Raw genomic sequence first — 17,033 nt, forward strand, 5'->3', positions numbered from 1 at the left:
AGGTAAAATACCTTAATTATAAACTGGGTTGTTTACACATGGAGGGGATTTATGATGAGTCCAACACACAGTATGTTATATGTAAGCTGACCCTTGTTATAGTTCATTCAACAATGTTGAATTGAAACAAACATGTTTAGACAATCTTACTCAACCATATAGAATAACATGATCCATGATGGGGATTTTATTAGTTTTTTGCATATTTGCATGTTTAATAGAGTAATTATTAAAATGTAATAGGATTTAGGATGTAGATTTTGCAATTAGGACCACCAACTCCACACTTCCACAGCAACTACGGTAGATTAACACTGCCATCTTCTGATACAAATTCAGCATAGGTATAACTGGTGAAATGAAATACTTGTCAATAAAAACAACATTCACATATATAATATTATTTGCTGGTTCCTTAATGAAGCCAGATTTGACAAGGTTGGCTACCAAAATGACGGGGCTTCCTGAAAACATTTTTGCGGAATATTGATTGAAATATCTAATACTTTAAGTGAGTTGTTTATTCACGTTATTGTCTTTCGTTTCCAATATGAAGTAAAACACCGTTTTATTTTAAGTGGCCTAATCTGGTTTTGCCAGAAATATCGACCGGGGGTTCTTTGTGGCGGGCTCTAACGTTCCTTTCAGAACAAACCAATCAGCCCCGAGTTTCTTGGCAGATTGCATCCAATACGGCGCTTCCTTATTGTAGAGTTGTCTGTTCCGACCGCGGACCACTGGGTACGGATGCTAGATAACTAGCTTGAAAATTACTTAATTACTTTCAAATACCAATACAATTGTTTAAATGAAACAAACCATTATTGTGCTTATTTATTTAAGTTAAACAGTCGTAACGTTAGGTTGACTGTTGAGCTAAGTATCCGGTGGATAGCATAATATTAAATATAGTTGGCTAACTAAATAGCACTAGCTGGCTCGCTAAATCGGCGCCTGGCGCGTTCTCTGTTTGGCAACAACATTTCATTAACACGTTTTCGGTATGGCAGAATTCCTTGAAGATCCGTCAGTTCTAACAAAGGATAAGCTCAAAAGTGAGCTTACGGCCAACAATGTGTCCCTTCCCAGTGGAGAACATAAAAAAGAAGTATATGTCCAGTTGTATCGGAAAACGTTGACCGTATTGAACAAAAAGAGTTCACCGCCAGACACATTTTCTAGTGACGAAGAACTGCCTGCTCCAGTCTCCAACAAAAGTCGATCAGGGAGGGTGAGTTCGTTTTACCCCGAAATGCATTTTAAGTAGTTTAAAGTAGAAGACATGGTTCATAAAATTGTAGTTGTCCATGAAATAATAATAATTGTACGTAAAATTAACAATGTCAACCGGCCTTTCCATTTAAAGCAAATGCTTGGTTCAAGGTTCAGTTTCAGCAATAAACAAATACGCTTTTGCTGTAGATAAATAATCACATTCACCCCAATAATGCATTTACAGAAAGCAACAAGAAAGACTGACAAGCCTGCCTCTGAAGAGGTAGAAGTCACAGATCTGACGGATGAAGGCTTGAAAGACCAGCTGATGAAGCATGGGATAGATGCTGGACCCATTGTAGGTGAGTCAAGAGGGAAAATATTCCAGTCGTATTAGGTCATCTGTGTGAGAGAATAGTATTGTCATCCAATAGCATTATGCTTTAATTTTTTCCAAGGAAATATGTACCCTCTTAAACTCCTTCTTCTCCCCTCAGCCTCCACCCGGAAAGTTTATGAGAAAAAACTAACAAAGCTGCTGGACCAGTCTGCAGTTGAGATGACACCCAGCCTACCTGAGACTGCTAGTGCACTTACAGAGGCATCCAAAGCTGACAGTCCTCAGAATGGCAACACACACTCAGACCATTACAGTGACAAGGAAGATGGTAAGCTCAAACCATAGATCGACATACACCAACAATTACATGTACCTGATAAACGTGTTCTGTATAATTTGATCTGGATTTTGCCTTAATTCCTAATCTTATTTTTCAGAGGAGATAACAGTTCCTGAGACAGAGCCTGTTCCTATTGTGGAGAAGCCTGTAAGAAGCAGAGGCAAGACCCCTGTCACTGTGCGGACCAGTAGCAGAAGGCACAATAAGGTGAGGGTCGTTCCGGCACTAATTGACCAAGTGTCTGACAAATGGCCCCCTCAAAATTGTTTTCAGGTACCTTAATTATAATGGGGGTTGTTTACAGGTGGAGGGGAAGCAAGCAGCTGGTGACCAGACCCCCAAGAAAAGTGCTGAGAATGTGGTTGAAGATATACTTGCTAATGAGATCAGTACACCCACAGGAATCGGGTAAGTCAGTCCTTGACTACACACTTTGTCTACAGAGGAGCTTTCTTTGAATTGTAATATACAATTCTAATTAAAAATAAGTTAACAGAGGTGGTTGACAGAGATAGGAACACCCCAATCACACTATAAACAGGGATTTGACCCTGTACATTTGAAGTTGGTTTATCAAGTCAGGAGGCCCATTTATACTAAACCCAGAACACAATATACGACTGTGTATTGTTTCTGTTGATATACTTCCTTAGCAGACAAGTAAGGCATGTTTGAAGCTTAACCATGTCTGACACTGGTTCAATCAACTTCTTGACCCAAATTGCCTATAGGGGTGGGTGAAGTCTGAAGATGATACAATGAGACCAGTTTTATCTTTTATTAGTGGTGTGAAACAGGTAAGGATCATGAACATAATCTGCTTTGCTTCTTTCATCAGTGCCACCTGTCGACGACCAATTCGAGGCGCAGCGGGCCGACCAGTGAAGCCTGGTGACTACTGGCTGGATGAGTCCCTGCTACACAACGTGCTCACTAAGAGCCAATCAGAGAGTCTCTCAAATGCTGCAGGCCCAGGGAATACCCCCGCTCGACGAGGCTTTGTCTCTGTGCTGCTGAGGCTGATGATGCTCATTGTGGTGGCCGGGTCTATTTACTACGCCTACGAGAACCTAGACACAGAGCAGATCAATTCCCTTAAAGGCCTGCTGGACAGGGTGGCCACCCCCCTGGGCATCGGCAGTGAGAGTGCCGCAAAGAGTGGCGGCAAGTAAGGCGTCATCCCACCTCACCCTCCCCGTACCACCACCACACCTTTGCTATCCTTACTCTGATTAAGCTCTGCTTTTTATACTATCCTCTGATTAAGCTCTGCTTTTTATACCTGGTTCACCCTTTTGAGGACAGACCTGGGATTGAGAAGGGTAGATTTTCTCCCCCTTTTGTTCCTACTTCACTTGCGTGTGGTAGAAGGAAGTTGCTTGACCCAACAGCAGGAGCACCTGAAAAACACAGTCTCATGAGAATTTGAAGTGTTTGTCTTTGTGTGTATATTGTATATGTAGAACTCAATGTGAATTGGAGAGGACCGTTTTCGTGCATGGTTATAGTTAAAGACTTAGTTTTCTAATGGTATGTGCCAGGCGTTTTTCTGACGGTGAAGTGTGTAGACAACACTGTTGGCACTTGTTTCTTGCTACTAATAACAAAGGTTTCACAGTGTGTTTATGTATGATTAGATGTAGAATCATTTCAGATTTTCTTTTAACAGTGCTCAGGTCTAATTGGACAATTCTCTACACACTTGACTTTTCTTTTGAACAGGTGCGTAGGAGAAAAACACCAATCAATACATTAAAAGGATAAAAACAGAACAATTCTCTTACAAACTACTTTATAACCAATTTCTGCAATGTAGAACTTAAACGTTCATCAGGCATCAATGGTCATGTGTTGGGGTCTATTTTTATCTAAATTTAATATGATCTGTGTTCTGATTTAATGGTGTCAAATCAGGTCTTATAATTGAATCAGGATGCTGTCTATTTTCAAGCTAAAAACACAATTGGTGTTACTGCTTATGTACATCAGTTAATACTGATGGCGATTATGATGTTATGCGCTTAAATTTAGAGTTTTAACTGAAGTCTAGTTGGGTTGGCATGGAATCAAACTGGCTCATTGCCCCTGATTTTACTCATCCCTGTGTAACTGAGTTGACTTGTTTTCAGTCAGATCATTCAGTCCCATCACTGGCACTGGATGTTTTAATTAGTTCCCCCATACAGTCCTATTCCTATTGTTCCATGTATACTGAATTAATGTGTAACAGACAGCACTGATTTGTGGTCAAATAGTTCTAGTTAATCTGGTCAGTGTCCAATAAAAAAATTAGTTTTGACACTAATGTTTAGAGTCTAAACTTTAGAGAAATAAATGTCATTGACTATACTCCAGTTAAATAATGTGAAATATGGTTCTATACTTATGATTCAATACAAAGACTAGAAGGGAGACTTGTGTATTTGAGTACACCAATGGCAAAATTGACTTTGGCACTGTTCAAATGTACCTGTAACTGTTTTCTATGAACTCTTTTCTCATCTGAAGTGATTAAAAAACATATTTTTTTGCTAAATAAATATGTAAAAGAAATATGTTAAAATGTGTCATTAACTTCTTATCACCTGTATTACCAGCATAATTTTCTAAAAAAAAAAAACTTCAAATCAGACAACTTTGTCATGTATATAGATAAATGAAAGGAACTGTGGTGGATGTGTTTTATTTATAATGTAGACTGTACGTCATGAAATAAATGTGATAAGAGTTCATTGTGTCTTAGGGTTTTCTTGATGAGACAAAGTGTATTAACGAGGATCTAGGAGTAACTAAAATCTTGTTTTATACTTATGCAAACCGTTTTACATGTAATCTTGTACATGTAAAAAAGACTACTAGTAACCATCTTTTAGATACCGATTTGTTTTGTCACTTTCAACTATTTCAACTATTACTAGTAGCATATAATTCAGTTTTACTATGAAAAATCAATTCAAGATACTGATTTTAAATTACAGATTGTAATTTTCACCGCCCATTTTAGGATTTAACGTCAGACTAGAGAAGGCAAAAAAAGTCACGAAGTCTGGCCTCGCATGAACAGGAAACCACTCGAGTCTCGTGCAATTCACCAGTGGAAACGACGGAATCGCCATTAAAAGTAGGAAAGTAAGCAAAATAATTTGCATCTCAGCCTGTTGTGTAACAATCTAGCATCTTGCTACCCTGCGGAATACGTGGAAGTAGAGTAGAGCTGTTTTTTATATTTCCAACTCTGTCTTAGCTAGATAAATTATAAGTACCTAATAAAGTTAGTTTGCTAGCAGTAGCGAGCTACAGTGGTAGCTAGCTGTTTTTATCTACCTGTTTTTAATCAGAGCAAGTCGAAATCAGTGTTATTTTACGATAATTACAGTGACACAGATAATAAGTTCTTAGTATCTGGCTTGTTGTACAGACATTGTTTACCTGTCTAACTGTTTAAATGTTTTAGCACATTTGTATTATTTTACTCTCCATTGTTCCCCACACACAGCGACATAAGGAACGATGTACCCGAACACGCTGACACATCTGGCACGGGCGAATCCCTTTACCTCCCCGTTATTCACACTACATAAAGTTGAAGAACCGACGCAGGGCGCTCCCTCTCATGTGGAAGGCAAACCCAGACTGGCCGCTGCGGCTGTCGCTGGTAAGAAAGTACCTGGTGCAAAACATTAACTCAACCTTGCTTGGTAGCTTTTAATAGTCCATGCAGTTGGACCTAGACATCATCCCTGGTTATGTCACTATCATAAAAAATGCATCCCCATATCCATATGTTTGGCAGTAGAAAAGCCTTTCAGTGTAGCGATTTTATGGCCCCAAGTTGTGGCAAGTGTACACAGTACAGTGTTACATGACCTAGTCATGTGATGTGGAAGTCAAAAGCGATTAATACTAGTGTGACTTTGAAGTGTGCAGTTTTTGTACAGTACCTTTACAGAATAAGTCTGCAATTAACTCAATTTTTGGTGTATTATTATGCACCACCACACAAGAAGCATTTCTTCCTGTGAGGCTTCAGCGAGATTCTATATGGGTACACCTCACACAGCTGAGGTGCTTCTTGACATGGTCAAGTGCAGGTTGCAGGTCTGTTGCCCAGAGGGTTGCATGGCATACAATTATGGAATTGTGCTGTGACATCCCATTGCATTGGCTGTGAACTAAATCAATTCTATTAAGTCATGTTAACAGTACTCCCCCTCCCCCTTCGGACAAAGTTAACTATGTAATATTCTACTCTCTCCAGAGTGACCTTTCACCTACTAACAAGCCCAGTTAAATTCTATGCTCAGTTAGCCTTGCTAGTCTGCAGTGTTTTGCAAAAACGCTTCACCCAAAAAAACTAATGCAAAGGTTTTCAGTTGTTGTTTTTATAATTGTTGTTGTTGCTGTTGTTACTGTTAAGCTTATGTAAGCCTTATTGCATGCACCTGAACCCGTTTTTATTATCATTCCAGCTGCATAGTTTCAAGTTCCCCATAAGAATGCATGTTCATCTAGATGTCGCAAACAGTATTTGTTTGATTTGCAAGCATCTGTGTCAAGATGGAATGGAGCAAGTTCCAGCATGGCATGGGCTGATTTCACAGCATGGTGTGTTTGTGGTCCGTTGTTCCCTGCTGCAGATTCTGAAGTGAGCTGTGACTTTGGCTCTATGAAATACTACGCCCTGTGCGGCTTTGGAGGCATCCTCAGCTGCGGCCTCACCCACACAGCGATTGTCCCCCTTGACTTGGTCAAGTGCCGACTCCAGGTCTGTATGTAAGCTATGTTTGAACTGCTGGGCCAAGAACTGCTCTCTTGTATATGTAACATTTACATTTAGTCATTTAGCAGACGCAGTCTTGTTTTTATATATACGGAAACACTGACACTCGTCTGTCTTTTTAGGTGGACCCTGCCAAGTACAAGAGCATCTTCAATGGTTTCTCAGTCACATTGAAGGAAGATGGTACCCGGGGACTGGCTAAGGGCTGGGCTCCCACGTTCATCGGCTACTCTATGCAAGGCCTCTGCAAGTTTGGCTTCTACGAAGTCTTTAAGACCGTGTACAGCGACATGCTCGGGGAGGTCAGTACAAGCCAACTCAACAACAGGATGGAAAATGCCGTTCCTCTACATCCCACTTTGATCATTTATTTTACATATTCTAAAATATATTTAAACATTCTTTATATTTTTTCGTCTCCCAACCACCCTGCCTAGGAAAACACCTACTTGTGGAGGACGTCTCTGTATCTGGCAGCGTCGGCCAGCGCTGAGTTCTTTGCTGACATAGCCCTGGCTCCCATGGAGGCGTGCAAAGTGCGCATCCAGACCCAGCCCGGCTACGCCAACACCCTGAGAGAGTGTGCACCCAAGATGCATGCCGAGGAAGGACTCTGGGCGTGAGTACTCAGTAACCTCGCTGTGTTGGCTGTGCTTTCGTATGATTCCACATCTATAGGAAGCTTGGGTGTACATCTTGGGATCTTGGGTGCACCCCCCAGATCCACCTCTGGGGGGTGCTCTTGTGCTGCTGTAGCTGTTCTGTTTTTCTTGGTGTTGCAGCTGTAGCCCAGATGCCCTCAGTAGCTTGATGGCTGTACAGTTGGGGTTGCTTGAGTCATTGGCGTGTGAGAATAGTCTACCTGGCTTCTCAGCCCATACACTGCACTGGCCCTTTACTGGACTTTTAACCAGTGCAGGCAGGCTGGAGAAAAAACATAATGAAACTACTGTACATTATTCGGTGTTTCCCCTAGGTTTACAGCTTTGGGGGGAGGGGGGGGGGGGGTGGGAGAGAGCATCACAACATTAAATCCAGCAAAAAACTTTTTCTGTCTCTTAGTTTTTACAAGGGAGTGGTTCCCCTTTGGATGAGACAGATCCCCTACACCATGATGAAGTTTGCCTGCTTCGAGAGAACAGTGGAGATGCTGTATAAGTATGTGGTCCCCAAGCCCCGTAGCGAGTGCTCCAAGTCGGAACAGCTAGTGGTCACTTTTGTGGCTGGCTACATCGGTGAGTCAGAGCACCCATTGCGGCGGTGGTGGTGGTGGCGGTGGTGGTGGTGGTGGTGGCGGTGGTGGCGGTGGCGGTGGTGGTGGTGGTATCAACGAATGTGTCACTTACTTAGTCTTAAAGTGAGGATAGATTTTTGAGTACTACTCGCAGCACATTCAATGTTATTTCAGAAAACATTAATGTTTTTTTGAATTGTGGAATATAGGTCAATGTGTTAGGAAGATGGCATGGATGTATTCATCCTCTGTTGAGGAGTAGTGTGATTCATCTCTGTCCTCTCTGGCCCCTCCCGTGTCCTGCAGCTGGCGTGTTCTGTGCCATCGTGTCTCACCCCGCTGACACTGTGGTGTCTGTACTGAACAAGGAGAGTGGCAGTACAGCCATCCAGGTGCTCAAGAAACTCGGACCAAAGGGTGAGTCTGTCATACAGGGAAGCGGTCAAAGCTTTCTGTAGATCCAACTCTGGGGGGCGCTCTTGTGCTGCAGCTCAAGCCCAGATGCCCTCAGTAGCTTGATGGCTGTACAGTTGGAGGTGCTTGAGTCATTGGTGTATGAGAACAGTTTACATGCTTCACTGACCACACACTACATTGAACGTTCATTGGACTCCTTCACCATACTTCACCCATTGCATGCAGGCTGGATAGTGGACATGCATTCCCCAGGCCTCAGAACAACCACATCTAAGCCTCTTATCAGATGTTCTGTGATCTTTTGACTGTGTCTTGCAAATGTGTAGAGTATAAATGCCTTTCATGTCACCCCCCAGGTGTGTGGAAGGGTTTGGTGGCCCGTATCATCATGATCGGTACCCTTACAGCCCTGCAGTGGTTCATCTACGACTCCGTTAAAGTGTACTTCCGCCTGCCCCGCCCTCCTCCACCAGAGATGCCGGAGTCACTCAAGAAGAAACTGGGGCTCGCTGAATGAGAATGTTGCCTTTTTTATATCACACAACCCCCTTGCACAAGATAGTGGCCGTACGTTGCACCCAGCACACAATCACACAGTTACAGCACACTCAAGGCCACATTCCTGCGCCAGTCACTGCAGGCCTGCTGGCCGTTTTCCCCTGTCCTGTCCTCGAGCAACTGGTGAGATTTAATTTCTGAGGCGTTAGGGAGAAGGGTTCACTTCTCTCCTGTGGGGGGGGGGGGGGGAGGGAATGGCATCAGAGGAAACATGCTATCAGGTTTTAACATGACTGACTGTAGATTGTCAATGGTTCTTTTGAGAATAAACAAACTTAACATTTACTGTTTTTTTGTTTTGAGGGTTATTATATCGGCTGAGTCGTTTCACACATGCATACACCAATCAGCCATAACATTATGACCACTGACAGGTGAAGTGAATAACACTGATTATCTCGTTGTCATGGGACCTGGCAGTGGGTGGGATATATTAGGCATGAAAGTGAACATTTTGCCTTCAAAGTTAATGTGTTAAAAGCAGGAAAAAGGGCGACTGACTCGAGACAAATTGTGATATCTCGACTACTGGGTCAGAGCCTCTCTGAAACTGCAGCTCTTTTGGGGTGTTCCCGACATCTATCAGCAGGATAATGCACCCTTCCACAAAGCAAAAATGGTTCAGGACTGGGTTGAGGAACACGATGAGTTCAAGGTGTTGCTTCCAATTGAGCATCTTGTGGGATGTGCTGGACAAACAAGTCAGATCCATGGAGGCCCCACCTCGCAACTTACAAGACTTAACCCTTGTGCTGCCTTCGGGTCACATGACCCAAAGATTCATAACGAACCATCATTGCGTTTACCCAATTTTACCCAATACAAAAACAAATACAAATAATTTTATTTTAACCATTGCAATGTGGGGGGGTCTGAGACAGCCCAACAGTTAAAAGAAAATGCTTCACTTTGTCTTTGTATGAGGTGAATTTGTCGCAATACGACGGTGGGTCACAATGACTGATGGGTCAGAATGACCCGAAGATAACACAAGGATTAAAGGATCTGCTGCTAACGTCTTGGTGCCAGATACCACAGCACACCTTCAGAGATATAGTCCATGCTTCGATGGGTCACAACTGTGTCAAGGCAAGTCTTGTGTACTGGAGCCAAGCCTGTAAAAAAATAAAATAGTCATTTGATTTTGAAAATGGCAGTATTACAAGCAGTGTCACAGAGACCTTGACAAATTGCATGTCTGTGTGTGAGATAGGAATGGTAGTGGTCAGTTCATATGGGGGTTTCTTGAAGGCTTAATATTGCATCATGACACGAGCCCAAAATAGTCTTCAATATATGAAATGAAGGAAGACTAAGGTAGACATTAAAATCATGTTGAATCTAAGTAAACCATAGGTGCCCTTAAGCATACCACAATATCATTCCAATGTCATATCCCAAATCAGAATAAAATTGTCAAAGGTTTCACGATAGCAGCTCTAAATTGACTCATCTACCTTACCTACCTGGATACAACATCCGCTTTAAATTGTGGGTTTAAAGCTGTCAGACGCACGTACTGTCAAGGATCGCTGAAGTAGCTGCTTTACCCTCTGCCCTGCAACTTAACGGAACCAAGTTCCAATCGGGACAAAAACATGTATGTACTGAAGACTATTTTAGTTCAGCTGCATATAGAATATGCGAATAACCAAATTTTAATGGGAAAAATCATATAAGCCTCATAAATCATAGCCTATTTAGATTATAGCTCTAATATCTCTATTGGGACATCCATGTAAGAAATGTGGAACAAACAATGAACTGTAGACATGTAAAATATACACTATATCTTATTAAATACTATTTCAAACCAAAAGTACTATTTCACACCAATGGATGATCACTATCGCTTTGCATGCGGCTTTTGGTTTAGTAGCTTGTTGGGCGTCTTGGTTTAGGCATCCTCCCCGAAACCTGACAAGATTCATCATCGGCCATATTTTAAATTTAAAAGACATCAACCGCATGCCTGACCTTTTTAAGGTGGTATGGCTTGGAATGAAATGGTATGAACCTCGTCAACTTCTGTACCGTCGAATTGGCGCGCTGCCATGCACAAGAGATTAGACTGGTGCGCCGGTTTGGGGTTTGAGTCAAGAAACTATATTTGTTTTAAACAACAGACAATCGTACATCATTTTATATAAAACCATATAAGGTGCACGTTCATTTATTAAAAAAAAGCACAGCAAAAACAATGCCATCCCATCTTGGTATGACCTTGATAAGAACCATTGGACTATTGGAATTTGAATGTGTTTTTGGCTTTAGCTTTACTTTTTGTATACATTGATCACCGAGTTGATATGTTGGCACAACAAATTAAGACCCATCATGGGTGGAATTGAATGAAAACAACATGGGTTTAAGATTTGTGTAACAATCTTGATCAAGTCTTCCCACTCCTGATTCTGGAGAACACTAGAGATTTGTTCCAATCCAGCACACCCTATTCTAATAATTAGATGGTCGACAAAAAAGATAATGTAAGTTTCAGGTGGTGTTAAGTGAAAGCTTACAGGGGGGTGGATCTCCAATAGCAGATTTTAACAGACCTGACCTAGATGTTACATTAGCAAATGTTGTCTGCCCTTTTTGCAAGGTGGAGCAAATCAGTTGATTTCATTTAGCACTGCTTACACGCTGGGTGGACTGTGGAGCTGTGAGGTCGAGGTGCAGCAGATGGAGGCTGTGTTTATAGGATTACAGTAACTCCTTTTTAACAGTCTGCTGTCATGTCCGGCATCCGATTAGAGCGTCCCAAAAGCAGGAGGTGGAGGGAGAGGAGCAGCGCTCTGTGCTCGTGCAACATTCCTTGTCTGGGGTCTGAGTCACATGCACGCTGTGCTACTGCAGCTCACCTGGCTGGCTCCATCTGCTTACTGCCTCTGAACCACAGGGACTCTGGAAAGTGTAGTGGGTGCAGGGAGTACTGAGCTTTGGAAACTCTCCATATGTCTAGCCTGCCATGTTGATTACATGGTGGTATTTATACCTTGCAACTCGGAGCATCATCCAGCAAAGCAAGTATTTGTTGTAGTCAGTCAATTTTGTCTGTTGGGGTTTGGACAGTGATGTGTGTGTGTGTGTTTGTTTTAAATGTCAAGGTGACTTGCAGGTAGAAGACACACAACAAAGTTAGACTTCTAGTAAATCAAATGTCAGTCTTAATCTGTAATCCCCTGCAGTGCTGTTGTCTGAAACACTGCAAGATGTGTATGCGTTAGCGTTAACTGTATCCATCCTTGCAAAATCGTAAATCATATTTGTTTTTACCAGTCTGTGGATATATATAGAGCTGACATTTTTTAATGATTAACTGAATACTTTTCGATCCCTCCGTCTTGTGTTCTCTCCAGCATTAAACATGGCCTCAATTCTGCAGAAGCTCATCACCCCTCTTTTCAGTGGTCCGGCCGAGCCCCCTAGGAACAAGGTGACAGTGGTGGGGGTAGGCCAGGTGGGCATGGCCTGTGCCGTTAGCATTCTCCTCAGGGTAAGACTGGTCAGAATTCTTTTAGGTTTGGTGTTCAGATTATCAGATTATCCTGCCATAGTAGTACCATAGTAATTTTACCATGCCTGCCGATTCTACTTATCCTACCAGCACACTCATTTGCTACACTCTGTTACCTTGGCTTATAGTATGTTGTTTCTTGTATTTCTCATTGATATAAACATAAATTCAACATGTCTCTCTCTCTCTCACCAGGAGCTGGCTGATGAGCTGGCCCTGGTTGATGTGATGGAGGACAAGCTGAAGGGGGAGATGATGGACCTACAGCACGGGAGCCTCTTTCTAAAAACACCCAAGATTGTTGCAGATAAAGGTGAATATGTAGCTCCAAGCCACCAGAAATGGGGGTTCAAGATCCACCCATCCCCCTTGGTGGAAGTGTCTCTGTGGTCTTCAATATGGGTGACTGATCCTCTCATGTCCCTCTGCCAGATTACTCGGTGACAGCAAACTCACGGATTGTGGTGGTGACGGCAGGTGTCCGACAGCAAGAGGGAGAGAGCAGGCTTAACCTTGTCCAAAGAAATGTTAATATCTTCAAACACATCATTCCCCAGATAGTGAGGTACAGCCCCAACTGTATCATCATTGTGGTGTCCAACCCAGGTAACCTCACATAAATGCTATCCATATAAAAGAAACACAAAACACTTTTACAAAACCCTTGATGTGTCTGTAGCACATCAGGTTACTCCAGATACATAGAAAACATCATGTTTGCCACACACACAAATCCCAATTACATCAAACAGTGGGTCAAACAAGACTTTCCATTTGCTGCAGTTGATGTGTTGACGTATGTGACCTGGAAGCTGAGTGGCCTCCCAAAGCACCGTGTCATCGGCAGTGGCACCAACCTAGACTCTGCTCGCTTCCGCTACCTGATGGCTGACAAACTTGGCATACACTCCAGCAGCTTTAATGGCTGGATATTGGGAGAACATGGAGACACCAGTGGTGAGTGTTGTTTGTGTCTGATAAGACTAAAAACCTTTGTTATGGAAATCATTAGTTGACTTGAGTCCGATTTCCCTTTTGAAGCGCAATGAAATGTGAGAGAGATGCTAATTTCTTGCTTTTGGAACAGAAAAGGTGATCTCACCATTAGTTGTGTTTTTCTAGTGCCTGTGTGGAGTGGAGCAAACGTAGCAGGAGTGAACCTGCAGACACTAAACCCAGACATTGGTACCGACCACGACAGTGAGAACTGGAAGGAGACTCACAAGAAGGTGGTAGACAGGTAATTTCACCAAAACTGTGGATGCATGAATTGCTCATAAATCTAATCAGATAGCCCTGGTTTATTTTTCTTACGAAGGTATTAGTATGTGGTTGCTTGTGTGTATGTGTGTTTCAGTGCCTATGAGGTGATCAAACTGAAGGGCTACACTAACTGGGCTATTGGACTGAGTGTAGCTGACCTGGCTGAGAGCCTCATCAAGAACATGAACAGGATCCATCCTGTATCTACGATGGTCAAGGTGAAGACTTCACACACACTCCACACACTGTGACAGCACAATCTACCCACCCTCAACTTTACCTCCACATAGCATGTGGGTATGTGCAAACCAGACTAACAATGACCATATTATTAATTGACAGGGCATGTTCGGAATCAGTGATGAGGTATACTTGAGCCTGCCCTGCATACTGAACAACGGAGGTGTGGCCAGCGTGGTCAACATGACCTTGACAGACAAGGAGATTGCTCAATTGAGGTCAAGCGCCAACACACTGTGGGGTATCCAGAAGGACCTGAAAGATGTGTAAGAAGACAGTAGGGGGCGCTGAAGTCAATCCATGCTGCTTATCACCTACTCTATAACTCAACAGTCCAAAAACACCAACTGCACTTCACTTACTGTTGTACCCCCCATCCTCTTTAGATTCCCAGGCATCTAAAGGTCTGGTCCCATGAGCGTTAAGTGTCAGTCTGCACAGTGCTGCTTATAAAAAAGACAGCAAAGGAGGGTACAATGTCTCATTGGTTTGAAGTGATATGAAATGCTGTTTGATGTGTAATAAAGCACGATTGTACATGTGTGAATAAGGAATGTAGTTACATTTTTCACATATATAAGTGATGAGAGATTGTTATTTTGCCCGGCAGCGTTTTGAGGCTAGACTATAGACGGCACTGCATGATACTCTGTTGCAAGCCCTATGGAAATGGCCAGTGTAGGCTACGTTTTTACAGGTTCTTTGAACAAGTTATAATTACTCAACACTGAATTGATTCAAATATTTACTGCTGCGAAATAATTAGTCAAATGACAAAACAAATATTAAAAAACACACTTTATTTCAAGTATGTATTTACAAAAGTTACATTAAGTAAAACATCTCTGACAAGCCTCTTTACATTTTAATACAAAGTGACTGAGTGAGACCAGCAGTCTATGTACTGTAGATGCACACATGACCCATTGTGCGGTTGTTGGTCTACTATGGTTGGTTGTCACACCACCTACACTATCAACCACTGTACATTTCAGAAACACTTGGATCAAAACAAACCAAAATACTCTCTTAGCTGCACAGGCACAACATTCTATTTAAAAGGCTGTTGTAACATGCCCCTGACTTCCTTAATAGAGCTTTCCATCCAGTGGTTGGTCCAGACATGTCGACCATCATCAGACAGTCAAGAGGAGTAAATAAACTGAGGGGGGCCCAATTTGGGCCTTGACAAAGTCCCTTAGTCAGATGTCCAATGGCTACAAAAAGTCATGGCCATTTACTTAGGTCGGAAATGTGTCAGTCACTTGCCGAGGCATAATTACAATTTCCTTTGAGCAGTATGAGGTTTTGATTCACAGCTTTGACCTTTACAATGGCATAGTGTAGCCCAACATGGAATACAGTCATCAATAATAGCTATTATAAATAGGTGATATCCTCTCAAAGCAATAACCAATTAATGTTATACCATGTTGTTGCTCTCGCCAACTTTGTCCACCAACTGAAACAAAAAAAAGGCCAAAGTCACAATCTTGACATAAAACACTCAATACTTATATCACCATACATTTCAAACACACCAACTGTTTACACACCTACTTGGGAGAGACAATACGTAAAGAAAACATTATGTTTTAGAGGGTGTTTGAAACGCTGAAGGATTTGTCATTCCGTAATGTAGAAGTTCGCCTCGAGAGCTAACTTGGCAGAAAGGGGTAAAAACTGACCATGGTTTCTGCATTCAAGGTTTTGTATAAAGAGACAATAAGCACATAGTCTCATCAGACTGGGAAACTAGAGTTGAACAGTATTGTACTGTGTGGGAACTGCAGAGCAATGACAGTGTGGTAGGGAGAGGCATGACAGACTGCAGAGCAAAAGTAACAAAGGCTGGGGTCATCACTGACGCAAGTATGGCAGAACTAAGACCCGCCAGTCTTAGTAGGTCCACACTGAGGAGATAGTACTGTTTCCCAAGAGAAGTGGGTGTGCAGAGCATCAGTCCCCAAGTATATTTGTTTACTTTACCAGTTTAGAATCATACATAACATTCCTAATTGACATACCAAACACAGTGAAGGGCCGTATGATTTTGGCTCTTCATTGAGATCATACTTACTCCACTGATCCCTGGGAGATTTAACAGAGACCCAAGGATAGGCACCCTCCTGATGAAGCCCACTGCCACTGGGAAAAAGCCCCTGGAGGGAGAAAGAGGAGTGAGAGAGAAAGAGATGCAAGACTGAAAACTGATGACTCTCCTTGTTCTTGTGATCTTATACACCCTCTTGTAGACTCACCTGAATAAGAGAAAGAAACCATAGACCTCTAGGACAACTCCAATTATGGGCCAGCCAATCAGCACCACAAGCACTCCCCCCAGGAAGAAACTAGTTGCCTTCACTTTGTGTCTCTGGAAGAAGAACCTGAATGTGCGCTCCCAGCCGATGACAAAGGACAAGCCTGCAACAAACAGTATCTACAAAGACACACAAAGTGTTAGGCAACTTTATATTGATGTTAGGTTTGGCTCTGTGAAACACAAAGGCATCGCGTATTTGTCACAGCATATTAACATCTAACTCACATTTCCAATGGCAAGAAGCGCTTTGTCGAAGAACAGAATCATACCAAAGAAAAGGAAAAACACCCCAAAGCCTGTCAGTCCCATCCCGATTTCTGCAGAATACAAACACAAATCTCACAGCTCAAACACCATTGTGTACATTTTTATTTTATTTGTATTAATTTTTAAAACGTCAGGAAGATTCAAAAAAAGTTTAACTGATAGACAACGTTGACTAAGTCCAGCTCATAAACTAGGGCAATAGGCCCATTTCTCATTCAATTGAGACAGCAGCAGCATCACAGTAAGCTAGCTAGTCTAGGTTGATGGCTGCTCACCAAAAAGCACTCTATGTTGAGAGAGAAAAAAACTTACTTTGTGAATCCGTTAGCGAAATCATGTTGGCGCTAGTACACTTCAGTTGATTTTAAACAACACAATATAGCTAAATATCTGATGTAACAGTTAAGAAGTGCTTGTTGCTGGCACTGAGCGGAACAGAGGCTGGCGCCACGTCTTCCGGAACCAACCAACCACGCACTCACGCACGCTGTCGACGTGAAATCTGCTGTTTCTGGAAGCTTGTGCAGCAACATGGC

The 17,033-nt window shown here is 42.4% G+C and overlaps 4 protein-coding genes and 2 non-coding genes across 7 annotated transcripts; 5 read left to right on the forward strand and 1 right to left on the reverse strand.

The window, feature by feature from the left end:
- The first annotated feature begins 699 nt into the window (after positions 1-699).
- Positions 700-4,625, forward strand: LOC134021391 (lamina-associated polypeptide 2-like). Its single transcript, XM_062462154.1, has 6 exons — positions 700-1,231; positions 1,460-1,577; positions 1,713-1,883; positions 1,993-2,102; positions 2,200-2,303; positions 2,734-4,625. The coding sequence occupies exons 1-6, from the start codon at positions 1,004-1,006 to the stop codon at positions 3,065-3,067; spliced, it is 1,065 nt and encodes a 354-aa protein (XP_062318138.1). The 5' UTR covers positions 700-1,003; the 3' UTR covers positions 3,068-4,625.
- A 269-nt stretch (positions 4,626-4,894) lies between these two features.
- On the forward strand, positions 4,895-9,169 carry LOC134021392 (solute carrier family 25 member 3-like). 2 transcript variants are annotated; one of them, XM_062462155.1, is made up of 8 exons: positions 4,895-5,024; positions 5,392-5,550; positions 6,533-6,660; positions 6,798-6,977; positions 7,113-7,294; positions 7,738-7,910; positions 8,216-8,326; positions 8,683-9,169. In XM_062462155.1, the coding sequence occupies exons 2-8, from the start codon at positions 5,406-5,408 to the stop codon at positions 8,841-8,843; spliced, it is 1,080 nt and encodes a 359-aa protein (XP_062318139.1). In that variant the 5' UTR covers positions 4,895-5,024; positions 5,392-5,405; the 3' UTR covers positions 8,844-9,169. The 2 variants fall into 2 exon arrangements, with proteins under 2 accessions (XP_062318139.1, XP_062318140.1); XM_062462156.1 differs by having other exon boundaries at positions 4,902-5,016.
- On the forward strand, positions 7,385-7,615 carry LOC134021785 (small nucleolar RNA SNORA53). The gene has a single exon (XR_009930569.1). It is a non-coding gene; the product is annotated as a small nucleolar RNA SNORA53 (small nucleolar RNA).
- LOC134021786 (small nucleolar RNA SNORA53) lies at positions 8,353-8,568 on the forward strand. The gene has a single exon (XR_009930570.1). It is a non-coding gene; the product is annotated as a small nucleolar RNA SNORA53 (small nucleolar RNA).
- Positions 9,170-10,350: 1,181 nt separating the features above from the next.
- LOC134021393 (L-lactate dehydrogenase B-A chain) lies at positions 10,351-14,455 on the forward strand. The gene is made up of 8 exons (XM_062462157.1): positions 10,351-10,484; positions 12,247-12,383; positions 12,600-12,717; positions 12,837-13,010; positions 13,188-13,361; positions 13,527-13,644; positions 13,762-13,885; positions 14,010-14,455. Exons 2-8 carry the CDS (start codon positions 12,255-12,257, stop codon positions 14,175-14,177), a joined length of 1,005 nt encoding a protein of 334 aa, XP_062318141.1. The 5' UTR covers positions 10,351-10,484; positions 12,247-12,254; the 3' UTR covers positions 14,178-14,455.
- Positions 14,456-14,690: 235 nt separating this feature from the next.
- golt1bb (golgi transport 1Bb) lies at positions 14,691-16,973 on the reverse strand. Its single transcript, XM_062460701.1, has 5 exons — positions 16,810-16,973; positions 16,456-16,547; positions 16,169-16,347; positions 15,988-16,069; positions 14,691-15,369 (listed from the first exon to the last, which is right to left on the reverse strand). Exons 1-5 carry the CDS (start codon positions 16,832-16,834, stop codon positions 15,331-15,333), a joined length of 417 nt encoding a protein of 138 aa, XP_062316685.1. The 5' UTR covers positions 16,835-16,973; the 3' UTR covers positions 14,691-15,330.
- Between the last annotated feature and the right edge of the window lie 60 nt (positions 16,974-17,033).

This window comes from Osmerus eperlanus, chromosome 5 (genome assembly GCF_963692335.1).
Source record: "Osmerus eperlanus chromosome 5, fOsmEpe2.1, whole genome shotgun sequence".
NCBI classification, from domain to species: domain Eukaryota; kingdom Metazoa; phylum Chordata; class Actinopteri; order Osmeriformes; family Osmeridae; genus Osmerus; species Osmerus eperlanus.

Bases quoted from the DNA above. Each gene is read 5' to 3' on its own strand.
- LOC134021391 (XM_062462154.1), top strand. From the start codon at position 1,004: ATGGCAGAATTCCTTGAAGATCCGTCAGTTCTAACAAAGGATAAGCTC. The intron at 1,232-1,459 runs GTGAGTTCGTTT...ATGCATTTACAG, and splicing joins ACAAAAGTCGATCAGGGAGG to AAAGCAACAAGAAAGACTGA. The intron at 2,103-2,199 runs GTGAGGGTCGTT...GGTTGTTTACAG, and splicing joins GTAGCAGAAGGCACAATAAG to GTGGAGGGGAAGCAAGCAGC.
- LOC134021392 (XM_062462155.1), top strand. From the start codon at position 5,406: ATGTACCCGAACACGCTGACACATCTGGCACGGGCGAATCCCTTTACC. The intron at 5,551-6,532 runs GTAAGAAAGTAC...TCCCTGCTGCAG, and splicing joins GGCCGCTGCGGCTGTCGCTG to ATTCTGAAGTGAGCTGTGAC. The intron at 7,911-8,215 runs GTGAGTCAGAGC...CGTGTCCTGCAG, and splicing joins TTTTGTGGCTGGCTACATCG to CTGGCGTGTTCTGTGCCATC.
- LOC134021393 (XM_062462157.1), top strand. From the start codon at position 12,255: ATGGCCTCAATTCTGCAGAAGCTCATCACCCCTCTTTTCAGTGGTCCG. The intron at 13,645-13,761 runs GTAATTTCACCA...TGTGTGTTTCAG, and splicing joins CACAAGAAGGTGGTAGACAG to TGCCTATGAGGTGATCAAAC. The intron at 13,886-14,009 runs GTGAAGACTTCA...ATTAATTGACAG, and splicing joins CTGTATCTACGATGGTCAAG to GGCATGTTCGGAATCAGTGA.
- golt1bb (XM_062460701.1), bottom strand. From the start codon at position 16,834: ATGATTTCGCTAACGGATTCACAAA. The intron at 16,548-16,809 runs GTAAGTTTTTTT...TGTATTCTGCAG, and splicing joins TTCGCTAACGGATTCACAAA to AAATCGGGATGGGACTGACA. The intron at 16,348-16,455 runs GTGAGTTAGATG...GTGTCTTTGTAG, and splicing joins CGCTTCTTGCCATTGGAAAT to ATACTGTTTGTTGCAGGCTT.